Source organism: Nerophis ophidion, linkage group LG06, assembly GCF_033978795.1.
Source record: "Nerophis ophidion isolate RoL-2023_Sa linkage group LG06, RoL_Noph_v1.0, whole genome shotgun sequence".
Taxonomy (NCBI): domain Eukaryota; kingdom Metazoa; phylum Chordata; class Actinopteri; order Syngnathiformes; family Syngnathidae; genus Nerophis; species Nerophis ophidion.
This window is the reverse complement of record NC_084616.1, coordinates 34,291,347-34,310,636: the sequence shown is the minus strand read 5'-3', so window position 1 is coordinate 34,310,636 and position 19,290 is coordinate 34,291,347. Positions and strand designations below refer to the sequence as shown.

The 19,290-nt window shown below is 40.1% G+C and overlaps 1 protein-coding gene across 2 annotated transcripts in view; it reads right to left on the bottom strand.

The window, feature by feature from the left end:
* Positions 1-19,290, bottom strand: part of elapor1 (endosome-lysosome associated apoptosis and autophagy regulator 1) — a 44,043-nt gene that overhangs the window by 23,015 nt on the left and 1,738 nt on the right. For both annotated transcript variants that reach the window (XM_061903523.1, XM_061903524.1), the window contains 7 exons: positions 7,864-7,984; positions 7,618-7,798; positions 5,636-5,783; positions 5,202-5,282; positions 5,011-5,116; positions 4,779-4,928; positions 236-324 (listed from right to left, as the gene is read on the bottom strand). In XM_061903523.1, coding sequence (XP_061759507.1) covers positions 236-324; positions 4,779-4,928; positions 5,011-5,116; positions 5,202-5,282; positions 5,636-5,783; positions 7,618-7,798; positions 7,864-7,984 — 876 coding nt within the window. The remainder of the gene's footprint in view (positions 1-235; positions 325-4,778; positions 4,929-5,010; positions 5,117-5,201; positions 5,283-5,635; positions 5,784-7,617; positions 7,799-7,863; positions 7,985-19,290) is intronic.

The following is a 19,290-nucleotide window of genomic DNA, read 5'->3' as shown; positions in this document are numbered from 1 at the left end:
CTTGTCCTGCGCCCCATCCACCCGCAGTTTTAGTAATCTGACTGGTTAAATAAAAAAGACAGCGATATAAATCATAAAGTCCTAGGCAGAAGTAATGAAAGAATCCACTGAAACTCCGACACCGGACCATGAAATTGATACATAAAGAAACCTAATCGTGACACCAGATGGTTGAGCTGAATGCATGAATCTGAACAAGAAAACATAATCTATTCAGCCTGTAAGATCACCTTACCTTCCCTTCAGAGTCACATGGCGTGTGCGTGTAGAAGTAATCACTACTTGTACATGCAGGTCTTTTCTTGCAGCTTCCTGAGGCAACCTCTTGAAAAGACCAAAAGAAACAAGCTCTGACATATTAGATGGTTTTCTGCATTTATAGTTGCTTCAGGCCCCCTCCTGGCCAAATCAGGGCACTAAGCAGAATTTTATTTGGAGCCCCCCATTACAAGAAATGTTCACCTTTTTCTTATTTATGTTAAATGATTTTTAAACTTCTTTTAATCAAACATCTATAAAATTTTATTTGATACATGTTTTGTCTTAAAAGTATTTCACAGGGAATAAATTGTTCAATACTTACTTTTTGTTTGTGCATAACATAAGGTGCACCATCAAGCATTTAGTGATGGTTTAATAACTTATAAACGCATGCTTACCTTAGCTAAAGCTAATTATTACTCAAATCTCATCCACCGCAATAAAAACGATCCTAAATTTTTGTTTAGTACGGTAGCATCGCTAACCCAACAAGGGACTCCTTCCAGTAGCTCCACCCACTCAGCTGATGACTTTATGCAATTCTTTAGTAAGAAAATTGAAGTCATTAGAAAGGAGATTAAAGACAATGCGTCCCAGCTACAACGGGGTTCTATTAACACTGACACGATTGTATATACGGCGGATACTGCCCTCCAAAATAGTTCCTCTCGTTTTGAGGAAATAACATTAGAGGAATTGTTACAACGTGTAAATGGAATAAAACAAACAACATGTTTACTTGACCCTCTTCCAGGGAAACTGATCAAGGAGCTCTTTGTATTATTAGGTCCATCAGTGCTAAATATTATAAACTTATCACTTTCCTCGGGCACTGTTCCCCTAGCATTCAAAAAAGCGGTTATTCATCCTCTTCTTAAAAGACCTAACCTCGATCCTGACCTCATGGTAAACTACCGACCGGTGTCTCACCTTCCCTTTATTTCAAAAATCCTCGAAAAAATTGTTGCGGAGCAGTTAAATGAACACTTAGCGTCTAACAATCTATGTGAAACCTTTCAATCCGGTTTCAGGGCAAATCACTCGACGGAGACAGCCCTCGCAAAAATGACTAATGATCTATTGCTAACGATGGATTCTGATGCGTCATCTATGTTGCTGCTCCTCGATCTTAGCGCTGCTTTCGATACCGTCGATCATAATATTTTATTAGAACGTATCAAAACACGAATTGGTATGTCAGACTTAGCCCTGTCTTGGTTTAACTCTTATCTTACTGATAGGATGCAGTGTGTCTCCCATAACAATGTGACCTCGGACTACGTTAAGGTAACGTGTGGAGTTCCCCAGGGTTCGGTCCTTGGCCCTGCACTCTTCAGCATCTACATGCTGCCGCTAGGTGACATCATACGCAAATACGGTGTTAGCTTTCACTGTTATGCTGATGACACCCAACTCTACATGCCCCTAAAGCTGACCAACACGCCGGATTGTAGTCAGCTGGAGGCGTGTCTTAATGAAATTAAACAATGGATGTCCGCTAACTTTTTGCAACTCAACGCCAAAAAAACGGAAATGCTGATTATCGGTCCTGCTAGACACCGAACTCTATTTAATAATACAACTCTAACATTTGACAACCAAACAATTAAACAAGGCGACACGGTAAAGAATCTGGGTATTATCTTCGACCCAACTCTCTCCTTTGAGGCACACATTAAAAGCGTTACTAAAACAGCCTTCTTTCATCTCCGTAATATCGCTAAAATTCGCTCCATTCTGTCCACTAAAGACGCTGAGATCATTATCCATGCGTTTGTTACGTCTCGCCTCGACTACTGTAACGTATTATTTTCGGGTCTCCCCATGTCTAGCATTAAAAGATTACAGTTGGTACAAAATGCGGCTGCTAGACTTTTGACAAGAACAAGAAAGTTTGATCACATTACGCCTGTACTGGCTCACCTGCACTGGCTTCCTGTGCACTTAAGATGTGACTTTAAGGTTTTACTACTTACGTATAAAATACTACACGGTCTAGCTCCATCCTATCTTGCCGATTGTATTGTACCATATGTCCCGGCAAGAAATCTGCGTTCAAAGGACTCCGGCTTGTTAGTGATTCCCAAAGCCCAAAAAAAGTCTGCGGGCTATAGAGCGTTTTCCGTTCGGGCTCCAGTACTCTGGAATGCCCTCCCGGTAACAGTTCGAGATGCCACCTCAGTAGAAGCATTTAAGTCTCACCTTAAAACTCATTTGTATACTGTAGCCTTTAAATAGACTCCCTTTTTAGACCAGTTGATCTGCTGTTTCTTTTCTTTTTCTTCTATGTCCCACTCTCCCCTGTGGAGGGGGTCCGGTCCGACCCGGTGGCCATGTACTGCTTGCCTGTGTATCGGCTGGGGACATCTCTGCGCTGCTGATCCGCCTCGACATCTCTGCGCTGCTGATCCGCCTCCGCTTGGGATGGTTTCCTGCTGGCTCCGCTGTGAACGGGACTCTCGCTGCTGAGTTGGACCCGCTTTGGACTGGACTCTCGCGACTATGTTGGATCCATTGTGGATTGAACTTTCACAGTATCATGTTAGACCCGCTCGACATCCATTGCTTTCCTCCTCTCTAAGGTTCTCATAATCATTATTGTCACAGACGTCCCACTGGATCATTATTGTCACCGATGTCCCACTGGGTGTGAGTTTTCCTTGCCCTTATGTGGGCCTACCGAGGATGTCGTGGTGGTTTGTGCAGCCCTTTGAGACACTAGTGATTTAGGGCTATATAAGTAAACATTGATTGATTGATTGATTGAATTAAAACATCAATTTGCATACCTTCCTGACACATCTCAGGCCGACATTCAAATTGAGCACGTCTGTTCACGGGGGAATATGTAAACGTCCGAGAGAATTAACCATCCTATTCTTATCAGCAACAGAGCAGTACAGTAATTAGTTAATTGCATTTTATTAACTTGTTTATATCTATTCACGGATGTCAAAAATAACGAGTTAACTCATGTTATTCATCACAAAAATTATCACATTAATTATGTTTGTACGCAGATTAATCGTGTAATTTATTTTGACTCTACATGTTCCTTTATCTTAACCGCGAATGGTTGTCTAAAAGTTCTCACAGGCAAAAATCACTTCAAAATAAACCCTGACGGGACTGTAGATACCATTTTTATCTAGTTTTGAGCAAATAAATGATGTGCATTCAAGTAAAACCCAGTAAAAACTGTTCCTGGAGGACATTCTGACAATAAAATAAAATTTGCGTCCAAACTTTGTGCTCTTTTCAAGTCACTTTAAGTTTGCAAGCGAGTAATGACCTATGATTAATCATGATTAAACCAAATTCAAAAGTGTGATTAATCTAATTCAAAAAATTTGTCATTTGACAGCCCTAGATTTTATAGACTCATATGTTTATTGTATTATTGACTCATATTATTTTACTGTATCATTGATTGAGGACTCTTGACATTTTAGCCATCCAACAGATTTATTGTATATTTATTATTTTATGATATCGGGGGCAAGTTGCCTAAAGTTTGGGCGTATTTGATGTTTGCGCTGTACACCTACGATGCTTCAAACCTGAAGTTTCCAACAGATAAAGAAAAGTACAGTAATCCCTCGTTTATCGCTGTTAATTAGTTCCAGACATGACTTCAATAAATGAATTTGCACCAGAAAGGAATCATTTAATGTAAATGGAATACTTTCATAGCTAGAGTATAAAAAAATGTTTACTACCTTCTAAATAATTTTTTCAACATTATGACAGCCCCCTAGAAATGAACTAACACCCTTTAGTCAGTTTCAAACTCCTTTAATCAAATATACCAATGCTGCCTTAGTCTGAGTCAATCAGTGGCCATGGTACTGAACAGTTTGATCTGATTGGTTTGGTCTCTATGTGATGATCTGAGTGACAGTTGTTGTTTAGTTCTTTTCCCATGTTTAGTGTTTATTCCAAGAGCAGTGTTCTCCACGCCTGCTCTTGATTAGCGATTAGGGGATTCAGCCGCCTCTAATCACTAATCAGGAGGGTATATCCGTTAGTGTTGCCTTCTTTATGGCACTGGTTCAATGTCTGTTATGACTAATGTTCATGGTGGGCCTTTTAGTCTTTTTGTTCATTAAAGCGCTTTATTACCTGCACACCGCTTCCCGGGTCTGCATCCTACGGTCACACCAACTACCGCTGTGCGAGTCCCTAAAAATTTAGTGGCCAATATGACATTTTTGGTTCATTAGCCATGTTTAGGCTCGAAAATGCTTCATTTAGGGAAAAACATTTAGAATATTTAAAGAAAAAAAACATTTACAATCTAGTGAAACCGCAATATTGTTATTGTTATGACGACTGGACTTAAATTGAATCGAAGGCGCTACGAATACATGTGCCGTAAAATTTAATATGAAGCACCCTTTAATGCATTATTGACATTTTACATGTGCTTGCTTAACAGTTCCACTATGGATCTGTTATAGGGAGGCGCGGCCCTGAGTGGCATTTATGTGTTGTTTTATAAGGCTCAAAATATATACCTGCATATTTATCAGGTTCACATTGCTGGCAAACAGTGGCCCCCTTGTTGGAGTAAGTGTCAGCAGGACAAGGGGCACAGCGGGCAGATCCCGGCTTTGCACTGTGGGTTCCAGGTTTACAATGAAAACACTCTGATGTGTAGGCCACCCCTGCAGAACAACCAAGTGGTGTTTATCAACAGGAGAAGTGACAATGTATTAAATAAAAAAATATATTGCGGAAATGATGTACCGGAGATGGCAATGTTTCGTATCAGCACCGGTTTGATGGAGCTGTCCTGCAGAGCGTATGCTGTCGTTCTCCAAAACAGCACGTTGTTGCCTTTGTTCAGTTTGACCTGAACAGGAATGAACAATGACCATCAAAGTATTATTCTGCGTATGTTTATGTGGACTCGAGTGGGTGAAGGTGCGGAGTCAAACCCTGTGTTGGCTCCAGTCCTTTTCAGAGATCTTCATCCAACGCCTTGCAGAGTCTGTTGATTGACACTGGTCGTTTTGGACCTAAAAAGAAAGGAAAAACTTCCCTAAAGAATGTGGAGTATCAAAATCACTATAAAAATACAATAGAGGTAGGCATTTGAAAATTCCTATTTCATGAGAATAATTCCTGAGCTTAACTCCTCATCGCGGACATCATTGTGTTCTTCTTTAGACCACAAAGTAGATTGATTGAATAAACATTGCCTGTGCTGGTTCCAGCTAAGAACTGCCCTCTTTTTAGTTAAATGCACACAATTCGAATAATTCTTAACAATCATCAGTCGATTATTATGAAAAAAACACAACTCTGAACTCAGAACTCTGAAGAAGCTCTATTTGGGAAATTGATCGTGTGCAGTAAAGAGTCGACTTACGAAGAACTCAAAGTAGATGCTGCTTTCAGGGTAAAAGTACTCAAAAGACACAGTTCCTGCTTCCTTCAGGTCCACAGAAAAGGAAAGCGTCGCAGAGCATTCATCTGTGTTGGAGGCTATGTAGTCTCCCATTGGTGTCCAGGTTGAGCTGGAAAAGAACATAGACTTAGAGGGCTACATCTATTGATAAACGAGTAATCTATTGTTTTGTTTCATTCAGTTTTTTTGTTTGATGAATCGAGTAATCGAATAAAACACACTTTTTAGCCTAAGTACCCACGAATGTGTTATTGTTATCAATAATGGTTCGAAATGCCTTAACTATAATTATACAATTATTAGTATGCAAAACACTACAAAAATAGGTTCCGTCTATGAGCTAAACACATTTTTAATGCAGAAGGTAGCCTGAGGGTTGAAATAGTACAAAGTTGTACTTTATATCACGTTGTACCCTTTTGGTAGTACAGAGAGTATACTGATATTGTACTTATGGGAGAAAATTATTTAAAGTGTATCTATTGGTACAAAAATGACCTTGTCTCATACAGGAGCGTGAGGAATCACAATAAGTCCCCCAAAGTCAAAAGCACAACAAGTTGTAAAGTTTGGAGTTCACCAAAATGAAAAGCTTTAACCATCTTGCATCAGAGCTCAGTTCAGTTGAGCATTGAACAGGATGTTCATAATGCAAGCATTTACTTTTTTGTTTTTTTGCAATGCCAACACAAAAGGGTACTAAAAAATGGAAAAGTTTAATGATAACAAGAGAACTGATAGCAACATAGGAACAGGTCAGTACAATATGACAAATACTAGATGCTGCAAACAACATATTGTCAATGATGACAATATGTTAAATTGGAACAGTCAAGTTAATACAATTTTACTGACAATGGGTGATAAATCACTGTAAAAATGTATACCTAATAGTGTTATGAAAAAATTATTGAATCATTAGTTTTGTCACATTTAGTTTATTGTGCCGTTATTTGGTTAGTTAACACACAAATAAACTTCCGCAAACTGCACATTGCTCATATTAAGGCTGCTCGTGTCGTGTTATTTAAATAAATTCCCAGCTGGCTTGGTTAACCGTAAAGAGTAGGATAGATTATTCAATATCATATACTTTATGGCAAACAGTCATTTTTCAGGAATACTCATCAACATTCCACGCGTCAGTCAACAGAAAGTCGCTTTTTAATACCTCGTCTCACTAATTTTATGCAGAAGACGTTGCAGTTTCGTCAGTGGCTTGGAATATTTGACCATGACATTTAATTCTATAACTTTTTGTAAAAGATGAAGAATTGATATATTTACACAAGAGTAATAATTATATTTTTGGTTTCTAACTGGATTGCGTCGAAAATAAATTGTACATTTTGTTTTGTAAACAATGTTGTATTTTTATGGATATTGTGTAATCTATACTAGCATAACATTTGTATGTAATGTGTGTATGTATGTGGATTTGTTTTTATTTTAAATGTGGTGTTATGTTTCATGTATGCATGTGTGTATTCCCTATTGCCTTAATGTTGCACATGTATAAAAGTGTTTTTGAAATTTTAGACCTCAGGAAGGATAGCGGCTGCTAGTGCAGCAGCTGATAGAGATCTTAAACAAACACGCCTTCCTGTTCCCTCTTATCTCCAAAGTGGGTAAGTAATTTGACTTTATCTCAGTTTTTATTTGCTTTGGTTAATTTATCTGTACAGTTGTACTATATTTGCTTTGGTTAATTTATCTGTACAATTGTACTACAGTTAGGAACAGAAACGTTTTAATTATGTTTTTTAAGTCTGAAGTCAAGTCCTTACAGACTGTGCTTGTGACAGATTCCTATCAAAGTGTGTCGTTCTGGTGAGTTTTGAACTCAGATTGCAGTATTCCAAGAACAGAACAGATGCCGTAGAACCATGAGGTCACTTTGCAAGTCTGTGACTACGGATGTGTAAATATTCAAAAGTACTGACTTGGAACAGTCTGTGTGGACGTCCCAGCCATTGGTGTTCATCCCAAGAGTGACAAACCCCGTGGGGAGTTTGTCCCACTCCTCGAAGGCCACACCAGTGCCCAGTGAGTATGTTCCTGCTGCACACTTCTGGCACTGCTGAGTCCGCATATCCAGGAACTCCCCCTCGTTGCAGGAGAACGCTACAAAAGGACATTATTGGCTACATAGTTACAATAAATAAAGCACATGCCTGATGGAAACTCACTGCACTGGGTGCCTTTGGCTGGATCTGGGAGGCCTGTGCATGTTTCAGCCTTGTTGGGAATGGCCACCCTCCACCGAGAGCCAAGGACGTCACACTCTGTGTACTCAAAGTGATAATCTGACTGCAGGGACAAAACAGGTGGAAGTTTCGCAGCGTTAGCCCAAAACAAACATTTCAAATATTCACACAATAATCAAAAGGAATATTTTTTTTTAATCACAGCTCATTTTCTCAAAGGGCAGTACCACAGAAAGACATAAACACTGATATATTTTAGAGTAGTCAGTGTACAGCTTGGAGCGGAGCATAGATTTACTATCCACTGAGTCAACACATAGCCATGAGTGTCTAAATAGCAAGCAACACAAGTAAGGAGCAATATAATTGTGTATTGCCTCCTGTCAAGCATGGTGGTGGTAGCATCATGATCTGGGGATGCATGAGTGCTGCCAGCACTGGGGAACTGCAGTTCATGAAAACTAATTTCAACATGTTCTGTTGTGCAGTGGTCCAACATGATAATGTGTTAAAACACACCTCCGATATAACAAGGATTTACCGCAGGGATATTAGACTACATTTCTCCAGGAAGTTTTAGAGTAGGGGGCTGGAGAACGCTACAAAATGACATTTATTTACTACAGTAGTGGTTGTCGAACTTTTTCCATCACGTATCACCTTCACTATTATTTCTATTTTGTATATTCTGGCCATCCAGCATGCCCTGCGATGAGATGGCGACTTGTCCAGGGTGTACACTGCCTTCCTCCCAAATGCAGCTGAGATAGGCTCCAGCACCCCCAGCGACACCAAAAAGGGACAGCGGTAGAAAGTGGATGGATGGATGGCGATCCATTGTCCTCTACAGTATAGATATTCGATTTTGGTCTATTTATTTTGTCAGATTTACAGGACAGTGCTGCTGTTTTTAAATACATTCTGCAATAGTTTTTGAACTGAACCTGTGGGCCACCAATAGTCAAATAAATTTTGACTATTGGTCAAATTTCATTGAATTGATTAACGTGGACCCCCACTTAAAGAAGTTGAAAAAAACTTGTTTAAGTCCGAAACAATTTAGTGGTCAATTGTACGGAGTATGTACTGTACTTTGCAATCTACTAATGAAAGTTTCAATCAATCAATCAATGATGAAAAAGTGTGGGCCTAAAATGAAACCTTGAGGAACACCACTAGTATAACTAAAGAAGTAAACAAGCTACTGCAAAAAAAATCCATCCATCCATCCATTTTCTGGCACTTGTCCCTTTCGGGGTCTTAGAGTTTCATAAATTACATTATGAAAATTAGAGCTGCGAGCAGCGTTGAGCGGGCCCTTAACCCCAGTACACCACAGGGTTCGGCCGGCACGCACGACGCTTGAAACCACGTTCTTCTCGATTCTCTGGACCACCACCAAAATATTCTGGACCCTCAAGATATAAAACGTTTTGCCATACTTGAGGTGCCTCCAAAATATGGGGACTTTTTGTTAATATTTAGGGCCTCAATAGTGCATCCAAATGTATAGAAGAAAAAACACAGCAATTTGAATAGGGCCCTGGCTGTTATAGCTCAAGCTCCTGTCGCCACACATTCCTCTGGACAGGCCCACGGGCGTTCCCTTCTTGCCTCGGCTGCACTCAAACTGAAATTAACACACCTGATGCTGATGAGGACTCCACTCCCTTCTTAACAACACTGGCAGTGCTCTGCATCGCCTCTGCGGGCCTTGCTTTACTGCTCGGGCCATAATAAAATTATACTTTACTGTGGTGTCCCCCAGGGATCTATTTTAGGCCCCATCCTGTTCGCTCTTCATCTCCTCCCTCTTGGAGATATTTTTAAGAAACATGGAGTGTTCTATCACTTTTATGCAGATGACTGCCAAATTTATATGCCGATTTCAACAGGCCAAAGCCCCCTGAAAACCCTTCTTAACTGTCTATGCGACGTCAAGGCTTGATTAGCCCAGAATTTTTTAATAATGAATGAAGGAAAAACGGAAATTTTAGTTTTTGGTCTGGCCCTCACTGACTCGGGACCATTTCAAAATTATGTGCGTCCCAAAGTCACCAGCCTTGGCGTCACTATAGACAGCGATTTTAAACTAGACAAACAAGTCAATGGTGTTTTAAAATCATGTTTTTATCACCTTTGTCTTTTAGTAAAGGTTAAACCGTTTTTATCTTTTAACCTTTTTGAACAAGTCGTGCATGCTTTTATTTCAAGTCGCCTGGACTACTGCGAAGCACTTTATGCTGGCATTAGCCAAAAAGCTCTCTCCCGGTTGCAGTTAGTCCAGAACGCAGCAACACGACTTTTAACAGGGGCCAGGAAACGCCAGCATATAACCCCAATTCTTCAGAGTTTGCACTGGCTCCCATATTCATTTTAGAATTGATTTTAAAACATTGCTGTTTGTTTTTAAATCTTTACATGGACTGGCACCTCAATACATCTCGGACCTCATCCAAATTTACATTACTGCGCGCGCTCTAAGGTCCGAGAGCCAGTTCCAGCTCGTGGTGCCCAAGACCAGACTTAAGACCAGGGGAGACAGGGCCTTCTCTGTGGTCGGCCCTAAGCTCTGGAACACTCTGCTCCTCCATGTTCAAACTGCTTCCACAGTGGAGTGTTTTAAGTCTCGTCTTTAGACCTACTTTTTTTCTTTGACTTTTAACACTACGTGAGTTGTGTGGTCCTCTGTCCTCTGTTGTCCTCTGTGTTTTTTATACACTTTGATTTCTATTTTACTGTTTTAATTGATTTTACCCTTTAAATTAGTTTTTAATCATATTTGTTTTTATATTGTTTTTTTATATTGGTTTTAGATTTATTTATTTTTTGTTTTTATTCAGTCATTGGTGGAGCATAATATTGTTTTTTTTTTAATATTGTTTTTAACATGGCTGTGCAGCACTTTGGAAATGTTATTGTTGTTTAAATGTGCTATATGAAAAAAGTGGATTGGATTGGATTGGATTGGATAAATAAAATTAAATGACATAAAGGTACTTCAGGCTGTCTTCATCATTTGTAGCAATTTGGATCCAAATTAACGTTTCCTGTTTTGTGGCGAACCATCAGATCAAAGTTTGGCACCATGCATAAAGCCAGCATCCTGTCATTTTTCCAAACTTTTTGTAATTTATCGTCACCCATCAGTGTAGTATCAGTGTCTTAACACATAAAGGGCAGAAATGACAGACTGGAGATGGCGTGGGGCAGTTTTTGCCGCCAGCTCCACCCCATTAGAGAGTGGGTAGGAGTAGGTACTGGGCACTACAGGATGTCATCATCATCATTTCTACCAACTAAGATCAATGTCTGAATTTGTAGACCACAGTTAATATTGTTTCGCGTTTTGTGGCAAATTTTCGGATCAATGTTTGGCGCCATGCCACGGCCACATCTTATGATGTAGGCAAAAAATGTTTGCAATTTATCATCACCTCTACGTGTAGAATCTGTCATTTTCGCCGCGACTCATTTGGACAAAATCTCCAGAAGGAATTCATTAAAGTACAACCCCTTTTTTTTGCCAAACAAAAATGGAAAACGAAAACCAATTTGGCCAACTTCATGTCCCTTTTGAGGTATGGGTTCCTGAGACTTTTATGTGTGTCCTCCCATGATCATACTTGCCAACCCTCCCGAATTTTCTGGGAGACTCACGAATTTCAGTGCATCTCCCAAAAACCATTCTCTCGAATTTCACATGATTTTCAGCCGGACAACAATGGCTAAGCATGCTACACACACACACACACACACACACACACACACACACACACACACACACACACGCACACACACACACACACACACACACACACACACACACACACACACACACACACACCGGGCAGAACGACACAAGACGCTAATCGATAAAGCTTCAATGTAAAGTAGGGGTGATCGATGTGAATTATATTTATATAGCGCTTTTTCCTCAAGTGAATCAAAGCGCTTTACATAGTGAAACCCAATATCTAAGTTACAGTTAAACCAGTGTGGGTGGCACTGGGAGCAGGTGGGTGAAGTGTCTTGCCCAAGTACACAACGGCATTGACTAGGAAGGCGGAAGCGGGGATCGAACCTGCAACCCTCAAGTTGCTGGCACGGCCACTCTACCAACCGAGCAATACCGATCCAGATGTTGATACTATTGATAGCTAGTATATCAGTATAAAATACTAAAGTAATTCAATCGATATTTTTCATTTTCTTGTTGTTATTATTACAAAATCTTTTGGGGTGTTTTTTTTTATTGTTTACAAACTCAGTGTCACACCTGAGTGAAGTCTTCTCTGGTTTCATGTTGTCTTGTCATTTCCTGTTTTATTTTGAAAGGTTAACTCTCCCTCTCGTTTCAGGTCACTTGCCTTTCCTCCCGTGTCACTGGTCTGATGTCTCTCCTGATTGCCTGATTGTGCCCACCTGTGTCACCCTCTCTCATGTGTATAAATGTCTCTTCCTCCTCTTGTCTTGTGCCAGAGTATATCGTCTCGCTATGTGCCTCCACTCCAGCCTTGTCCACAGCCGTGTACCAAGTTTGATAAGTATTGTCTCGCGTTATTTATTGATTTCTTTGTTTCGTCTGAGAGAGTGATTTTCTGTTGCTAAAGTTTTTCGTGCTAGTCTTTTGAATCTATTTCATAGTGCCTTGTCTTCCTTTTTCCTCCTTCTGGAGTGCCTTTAGTTTGCTGGCTTCTCGACTCCTTCGCATGATTGATTTTCCTTTTTGTAGATAATCGTAGATTGTTGGTTTTTGCTGTTAGATTTGTATGGAATTTATTTCTATTTCCTTTATCCTCCTTATTGAGTGATTTTCTGTTTTTTGCCTTATGCCCTTTGCTACATTTCCTTTGTTCATCAAATATATCTCAGATTTTGTAGCCACTTTGTTTTGATCACTCTGTTTTAGAGATAGCAAAGTAAACTAAATAAAGTCTGAATCAATTGTCATGCTTCTGCACCTGAGTCCTCATTTTCGCCCAGCCCTAACACTCGGGGAATAAATCTCTGGGAACAGGAAGGCTTTGAGGGTAAAACCCCAAAAGATTTAAAATGGGAGCCAGTGATAGTTTTTGTTTAGTCATTGTCACTTTATTAAACATTTGTACAAACCCTGTTTCCATATGAGTTGGGAAATTGTGCTAGATGTAAATATAAACAGAATACAGTGATTTGCAAATCATTTTCAACCAATATTCAGTTGAATATGCTACAAAGACAACATATTTGATGTTCAAACTGATAAACTTTTTTTTTTTGCAAATCATTAACTTTAGAATTTGATGCAAGCAATACGTGACAAAGAAGTTGGGAAAGGTGGCAATAAATACTAATAAAGTTGAGGAATGCTCATCAAACACTCATTTGGAACATCCCACAGGTGTGTAAGGCTAATTGGGAACAGGTGGGTGCCATGATGGGCTCAGGAACACTTCAGAAAACCACTGTCACTATAGTTTGTCGCTAAATCTGTAAGTACAAATTAAAGCTATAGGCGCCAGCGCCCCCCGCGACCCCAAAAGGGAATAAGCGGTAGAAAATGGATGGATGGATGGAAGTTAAAGCTCTACTATGCAAAGCGAAAGCCATTTATCAACAACATCCTGAAACGCCGCCAGCTTCTCTGGGACCGAGATCATCTAAGATGGACTGACGCAAAGTGGAAAAGTGTTCTGTGGTCTGACGAGTCCACATTTCAAATTGTTTTTGGAAATATTCGACATTGTGTCATCCAGACCAAAGGGGAAGCGAACCATCCAGACTGTTATCTACGCAAAGTTCAAAAGCCAGCATCTGTGATGGTATGGGGGTGCATTAGTGCCCAAGGCATGGGTAACTTACACATCTGTGAAGGCACCATTAATGCTGAAAGGTACGTACAGGTTTTGGAACAACATATGCTACCATCTAAGCGCCGTCTTTTTCATGGATGCCCCTGCTTATTTCAGCAAGAAAATGCCAAGCCACAATCAGCACGTGTTACAACAGCGTGGCCTCGCAAAAAAAGAGTGCGGGTACTTTCCTGGCCCGCCTGCAGTCCAGACCTGTCTCCTATCGAAAATGTGTGGTGCATTATGAAGCGCAAAATATGACAGCGGATACCCCGGACTGTTGAACGACTGAAGCTCGCCATAAAATAAGAATGGGAAAGAATTCCACTTTAAAGTTTCAACAATTAGTTTCCTCAGTTCCCAAACGTTTATTAAATTGTGAGTTAATTATTATTTGCAAAAAAAAATAAAGTTTATGAGTTGTAACATAAAATATCTTGTCTTTGTGGTGCATTCAATTGAATATGGGTTGAAAATGATTTGCAAATCATTGTATTCCGTTTATATTTACAGCCAACACAATTTCCCAACTCATATGGAAACGGGGTTTGTATGTATTGTAGCATTCAATATGATATATTTAATATATCATTTGATTTACAACAATAATCCATCCCTTTTCTACCACTTGTCCCTCTCGTGGGGTTCCGGGGGGCTGGAGCCTATCCCAGTTGCACTTGTGCTGAAGACAGCGTACACCCTGGACAAGTCTCTACTTCATCGCAGGGCCAACACAGATAAGTTTTAGTGTTGCCAATCAGCCTGCAGGCAAATTCTAAATTGATTCAGATAATATTTATAAAAATCTTTAATCGTGTTAACTTTAGTTATTCACTATAAAACATTTTCAGTTCTATAATCTATTGTCAAGATCAGACCGGATCGGACCTGAGGCTAAAAATGTGGATCGGGACATACTGTTTTTGTTTGATCTCACATCACATGGACAAAGACAAGACCTTTTGGAGGAAAGTTCTGTGGTCAGATGAAACAAAAATTGAGCTGTTCGGCCACAAAACCCAGCAATATGTTCGGAGGAGAAAAGGTGAGACCTTTAATCCCAGGAACACCATGCCTCCCGTCAAGCATGGTGGTGGTAGTATTATGCTCTGGGCCTGTTTTGCTGCCAATGGTATTGGTGCATTACAGAGAGTAAATGGGACAATGAAAAAGGAGGATTACCTCCAAATTCTTAAGGACAACCTAAAATCATTTCAGGTTGGGTCTTGGGCGCAGTTGGGTGTTCCAACAGGACAATGACCCCAAACACACGTCAAAAGTGGTAAAGGAATGGCTAAATCAGGCTAGAATTGAGATTTTAGAATGGCCTTCCCAAAGTCCATCCATTTCATCCATCCATTTTCTACCGCTTATTCCCTTTGGGGTTGCAGGGGGCCCTGGTGCCTATCTCAGCTACAATCGGGCGGAAGGCGGTGTACACCCTGGAGAAGTCGCCACCTCATCGCAGGGCCAACACAGATAGACAGACAACATTCACACTCATCCCAAAGTCCTGATTTAAATGTGTGGACAATGCTGAAGAAACAAGTTAATGTCAGGAAACCAACAAATTTAGCTGAATTGCACCAATTTTGTCGAGAGGAGTGGTCAAAAACTCAACCAGAAGCTTGCCAGAAGCTTGTGGATGGCTACCAAAAGCGCCTTATTGCAGTGAAACTTGCCAAGGGACATGAAACCAAATATTATCATTGCTGTATGTGGGGCGGTATAGCTCAGTTGGTAGAGTCGCCGTGCCAGCAACTTGAGGGTTCCAGGTTCGATCCCCGCTTTTGCCATCCTAGTCACTGCTGTTGTGTCCTTGGGCAACACATTTACCCATCTGCTCCCAATGCCACCCACACTGGTTTTAAAAAAATAAAAAATCTAACTTAGATATTGGGTTTCACAATGTAAAGCGCTTTGAGTCACTAGAGAAAAGCGCTATGTAAATATAATTCACTTCACTTGTTGGGTGAAAAGTATGTATACTTTTCACCCAACAGATTTGGTCACATTTTCAGTAGACCCATAGTGCATTCATAAAAGAACCAAACTTCATGAATGTTTTTGTGACCAACAAGTATGTGCTCCAATCACTCTTTCACAAAAAAATAAGAGTTGTAGAAATTATTGGAAACTCAAGACAGCCATGATATTATGTTCTTTACAAGTGTATGTAAAATTTTGACCACGACTGTACCTTGTTTCTGACTATCTCCTGGAGAACTCAACCGCCTTAAAACATGATATTTCAATATTGAATTTCACTACTGTAATGCCTACTGTACAGCAATACAGCTGCTAGTAGAAGTAGTTACATGTAGTCTTGTGGGTAAAACACGTTTACTGACTTTGTGTTGACTAACTTGACTCATTTTAAGTGGATAGTAAATATATACTGCGGTACAAGCCGTACACTGATTACTCTAAACAAAGTACATCGAAGTTTCATGTATTGCCTCTTGAGAAGGTCATGCTTGCGGAAATGTTAGATGAGCGTGTTTGCGCTTTTGGAAGACGCTATACAAGAAAGGAGTAAGAAACCAGTTTAGTACACCAGAAGCTTTTACATGTGTGGCTTTATGTGGCTAAATGAGGACAGCCTCCTTTCCAAATAAGAGCTGAGGCTAATATTTGCCCAGGAGCCCGTTTCAAATGTTGTTTTAATCTTCCTTGTGACGGGTGTGATGCAACTTTGCTTCTTCCTTCGGCCAGGAAGGAAAGGAAGACTGTCCAAGCACTTTGTAAAGATGTCATTTCAGTGCTGTAGGAGGATTTACTGCTTTGTCTCTATTTGAGTGTTGTTGGGCTGCGCTGAAAAACAGCACACCGCCTTCAAAGTGTCACTTTGGAGGGAAACATAATGTTATTTTATTGATCCCCCAAAAATGGCAGGGCCTGTGTTATCTTATAATAGGTCTCAGCAGGTTCTCGTGTTCCGAGGAAGGCCCCGCAGATCCTAAACCCACTCACTCTCTTGGGATTAATAGTTAACCAAACCCAGCATCAGTATAGTAGGAGGCGTGAGTTTGTTTTTTTCCATTAGGCTACACTAAGCTGTGGGTTAGGGTATCGGGTGATGGTTTGGATTTTAAAATGCATCAACCCTTTTAACAATCATGAGGAAACCACAGCAACAGGACATCATGATGACCTTTGGGACTCCTGGTCAAGTGATGCTCAAGGCTACAACAAGAAAAAACTCAAATAATATTAAAAAGCTGATAACGAATATTCTCAACCTACATCTATAAACTCAACCTAAATGTATAAACTCACCAACATTTACAGTGGGGCAAAAAAGTATTTAGTCAGTCACCGATTGTGCAAGTTCTCCCACTTAAAATGATGACAGAGGTCTGTAATTTTCATCATAGGTACACTTCAACTGTAAGAGACAGAATGTGAAAAAAAATCCAGGAATTCACATTGTAGGAATTTCAAAGAATTTATTTGTAAATTATGGTGGAAAATAATTATTTGGTCAACTATTCAAGCTCTCACTGATGGAAGGTGGTTTTGGCTCAAAATCTCACGATACATGGCCCCATTTATTCTTTCCTTAACACGGATCAATTGTCCTGTCCCCTTAGCAGAAAAACAGCCCCAAAGCATGATGTTTCCACCCCCATGCTTCACAGTAGGTATGGTGTTCTTGGGATGCAGCTCAGTATTCTTCTTCCTCCAAACACAACGAGTTTAGTTTATACCAAAATGGATACATGGATGATACAGCAGAGGATTGGGAAAATGTCTTGTGGTCAGATGACACCAAAATAGAACTTTTTGGTATAAACTCAACTCGTCATGTGAATTCCTGGATTTTTTTTTCACATTCTGTCTCCCACAGTTGAAGTGTACCTATGATGAAAATTACAGACCTCTGTCATCTTTTTAAGTGGGATAACTTGCACAATCGGTGGCTGACTAAATAATTTTGCCCCACTGTACCATGAATTTATTAATGTGGACCCCGACTCAAACAAAAAAAAATGGTAAAATGGGCTATACTTGTATAATGCTTTTCTACCTTCAAGGTAGGGCTGGGCGATTTATCGATATATGTGATAAATTGTGGGTTTGTCTCTGCGCGATATAGAAAATGACTATATCGTGATATTCAAGTGTACGCCCTCATGCAGTTGCTTTTAGCTGCAGGCTTTACACTACAGGCTCTTCCCACTACTTCTTGCGTCTTCTTCTCACAGACAACAAGCGCACCTTCTTAAACACGTCACATACTGTCACGTCATACGTCACATACGTATACGCCCTCAAGGAGCAGAGAGGTAGCAGCATGGGTAACGTTAGCTGTGATGCTAGCGAAGCCATGCGAGTGGTAATACGAGAGAAAGAAAGTGCGAATCTGGTAACAAATGAAGGAAGAATTAATTCCCAAGAAAAACAGCAGGGGGTCCATCGTCTGGCGGTTGTTCGGCTTCAAGCGGGAATATGTCGGATAGACAACTTTAATTTGTCAAGTGTGGGGCACAAGCGTTGCTACCAAAAGTAGCATTACTGCTAATATGTAGCATCATTTTGAAAAGTCACCTGCTAGAGAATGAAGAGTGCTTACTCCGCATGTCAACATCTCCATTCGGTGCCACACGCCCACACCATCAACATGCCGAGGCAAACATTTCCATCTCAATAACGTATGAAAAAAAACAGTTAACAACAAAAGGAGATAATGTCCGCAGTAAACTACCACATTGCAAAGGACATACACTATTTGATTTCCTATTATGCAGCTCATTTTTATTTGACACTTATTGAAATATCTTGTGTGACATCATGCACAAAAGTGAACTTTATTTGTTTTAAACTATTGTAGTGGCGTTCTGTACAAAAAGCGCACTTTAATTTAGTGTTGTTTTGATACGTCATCTTAGTGACATCATGCAAAAAAGTGCACCAATTGCTTGTTTTAAAATGTCTCTGACAATCTTGCAATTTCAGTTTTGGAAATGACATAAATGTTTGTGCCACTGCGTAATAACTGTTTAATAAATACAGTTTTGGTCAATTGACTTAGTTGTGATTTCCTTCTTTGCGTGAAAGTTTAAAATGAGCATATAATAATGCAGTGTGAAGAAGAACGTTTTAATGTAGACACATAGAATCATCATACGGCTGTGATTATATGTATCAAGTGTTAATTCAAGGCTAAGGCAAAATATCGAGATGTATATTGTGTATCGCGATATGGCCTAAAAATATCGAGATATTAAAAAAAGGCCATATCGCCCAGCCCTACTTCTAGATACTCAAAGCGCTTTGACACTATTTCCACATTCACCCACTCACACACTGATGGCGGGAGCTGCAATGCAATGTCCCAACCACGACCCATCAGGAGCAAGGGTGAAATGTCTTGCTCAAGAACACAACGGACGTGACAATGTTGGTAGAATGTGGGGATTGAACTGAGAACTCTCAGGTTGCTGGCACGGCCACTCTCCCAACTGTGCCACACCGTCCCCAAACAATTTGAAAAACGTGTTCGGGAGTTACCATTTAGTGGTCATTTGTAAAGAATATATACTGTACTGTGCAGTCTACTAATAAAAGTCTC